The sequence below is a fragment of the Setaria italica genome, chromosome V (genome assembly GCF_000263155.2).
Source record: "Setaria italica strain Yugu1 chromosome V, Setaria_italica_v2.0, whole genome shotgun sequence".
Classification (NCBI taxonomy): Eukaryota; Viridiplantae; Streptophyta; class Magnoliopsida; order Poales; family Poaceae; genus Setaria; species Setaria italica.
Genome location: NC_028454.1, coordinates 7,039,930 through 7,042,564, shown reverse-complemented (window position 1 = coordinate 7,042,564; position 2,635 = coordinate 7,039,930). Strand labels below are relative to the sequence as shown.

Sequence of the window (2,635 nt, the reverse complement as noted above, 5' to 3'; positions counted from 1 at the left end):
AGCATAATCATATCGTATCGTGTATGCGTGCCGTGCCGACCATCTATCTGCTGCCAGGTAGGTAACTGCATATATGCCGCAACGGCCATCCGGTCCCAGCGCTTGACCGGCCGGCGCGGGCCGCCCGTGTCCTGTCCTCGCGCGCGCGAGCCAACAGCAACCCGCACGGACCGGAGCCACGCGACGGCCCGGCCCCCACGCGCCCACCCGCCCACGCGCGCGAGGCGAAACTGCGAGGGAGAGAGACAAGAATATGCGCGCGCCATCTTCTCGTCACCTGCCCAACCCAACGCCAGCGGCCCAGCGCGCCTGCTATATAACGGTAGCTCACCCACCCAAACACCCAATCCTTACCAGAGTTTTGTTTCGTGTAGCGCCCGTCCCCGATCGATTCCCATCGATTCTTCGCTTCGCTCCCACTCCACATCAAGTTCCCGCATCAAAGTTCCCTTTTCAATTGCTTGTTCCTCCTCCCCTTCCGATCAACCAGCAGAGAGATCTCATCTCTCTTCAGTTTCTTCTCTGACACGTGCAAACTCGGTTCTTGAACCGATCCGCCGGCCAACAAAAATGCAACTCGCGAGCTGCGAATTCTCCGCCGCCGCCCGTCGTCCCGGAGCGGCAGACCTGTTCAGACGCCGACCTTCCTCGACGACGGCGGCGGCAGCGCCTGCATTATTGACCGTCACCAAGAAACCCGCCGCCGCGCGCTGCCACTGCTCGTCCCGCTCCCGCCGCGACGACGCGGAGTTCGGCGGCGGCGACGGGCGGCTGGTGGACGAGGGGATGCTCGTCCTGCGCCGGCGGATCCACGAGATGCGGGCCGCGGAGCGGAACTGGGAGCCGCCCGAGGAGTGGGCGGCGTGGGAGAAGGAGTGGTACGGCACCTACGACGCCGACGTCTGCGACCTCCTCGGCGCGCTCCAGGCGTTCCTCGTCAGCTCCCGCCCCGGCGTCGGGGTGGGGCTCCTGGCCGCGCTCGTGCTCGCCGTGCCGGCATCCGCATTCGTGCTCGTCACACACCTCCTCGATGCTTCACGGGCGATCATCTCCAATCTTCAGCACTGATGATCAGACGACTGACGGCATGAAGCCCTATTCTTTCGTTCGTTATGGATCGCACACGCGCGCCCTTGGCCATGTAAAGCCAGTCTCGGTGGTACTTTCATGAGCACGGTTACCAAAACCGCCACATTAGCTTTTCAATAGAATGAAACTGTCACTCTCAATGCACAATTTCATACACAGAATGCAGTATTTAAGGCTTGCATTGTGTTGTGATCAAATGTGGCATGAGAATTTTGTAGCCTTTTGTAAATACAACAAGGTTGCATTTCAATTAACTTCACATTTGTTAACATAAAGAAGTTTAACGTTCATACGTGCAGTCTCAGATTCGGAATAAATTGCCCACCTCATACATTCAGTTCAGATTAAAACTAAAGTTCCCATTGCCACTGAAACTAACATAATAAGAAACTTAAAACCCCACTGTCTTCCATCTTCCTGTTTCCTGCCACTTTGTCCACTGAAAATAGCACATCAAAATATTGTAAGCCTTCAAGATACTGAAACAGACCATCTAAACAAACCGAGCTCCAAAAACAAGTAGGTACTGTCAAGAACCACTTTTGCACAAAGAGACAAATGAACAATTGAACTGAAGCTCTAAAAACAGATTCAGCGCTAACTGAACAATTGAAGCTACATCTTCTAGGTGAGACAAGAACAAACAAGTAGCTACTAATTATTTTGCAAAAAGAACAATCCAATTAGCTACTGTCATGCTGTCATAAGCATGCCTTTGCCTCTGTTCATGCAGATGATGAATTGCAGTCATAAGCATAGGCTCTTAAGTGAATGCAGTAAGTTCAGACTTAAGAGATAGAGTTTTGTTTTGGCTGGCTGGTTGCATATTGAATTTCCATTTTTGAAAAGGATGTCTGCATGCTAATTATGACTTCAGAGACAGATTTTCTACAATCTATAGAACAATTTCAGAAAGTGCTATGTATACCTCATGCTTCCTCATCAGTAGACATGATCTTCTTCTGCATCCATTGCAATGTCTTCGCTCGGCTAGCCTTCTCTTCATCAGTCATATTACTTGTGTCCTGGATCAACAGAGAATTGTAAACTTGTAGCAATTTTACTTCCATTTTCCAGTTCGCGAAAAAGATCCCTGGAGTGTCAATTGTGAGCACTGTTACAGATCAAAACCATATATGCTCTAAAGACATAGTTTATTGATACATCAAAGATCATATTTGGGGAAATTCAACTACAGTCAATCCGTTAAAGAAACATGGAAGTGCTATTTTAATCAGGAAGGCTAGAGACCAGAGTAAAATTCAACTACAGTCAGCAGTAAAATTGGGAAAATTTGCACTACAGTCAGATGCTTCTTGGGGCCTACCTTCCTCTCTCTGCCAGCCATCGGGCTCCAGTGCAGCGCTGGCGACGCGGCGATGCCACAGCAGCTGGGAATCAAGATTGGAAGGGGGAGGAGGTGAGATTGGAAGGAGAAGGAGGCGAGATTGGAAGTCAACGGAACCTCCATTCATGTACGGCGTTAGAAGAATTTGGGCGGGGAAGAAGGGAGGGCGCGGCGCGGGAGGGAGGGCGGCCGACGCAA

General features: G+C 51.1%; 1 protein-coding gene across 1 annotated transcript; it reads left to right on the top strand.

The window, feature by feature from the left end:
• Positions 1 to 347: 347 nt before the first annotated feature.
• LOC101772564 lies at positions 348 to 1,431 on the top strand. Its single transcript, XM_004968041.2, has one exon. It carries the CDS (start codon positions 571 to 573, stop codon positions 1,066 to 1,068), a length of 498 nt encoding a protein of 165 aa, XP_004968098.1. The 5' UTR covers positions 348 to 570; the 3' UTR covers positions 1,069 to 1,431.
• Positions 1,432 to 2,635: the final 1,204 nt, after the last annotated feature.

Bases quoted from the DNA above. Each gene is read 5' to 3' on its own strand.
- LOC101772564 (XM_004968041.2), top strand. From the start codon at position 571: ATGCAACTCGCGAGCTGCGAATTCTCCGCCGCCGCCCGTCGTCCCGGA.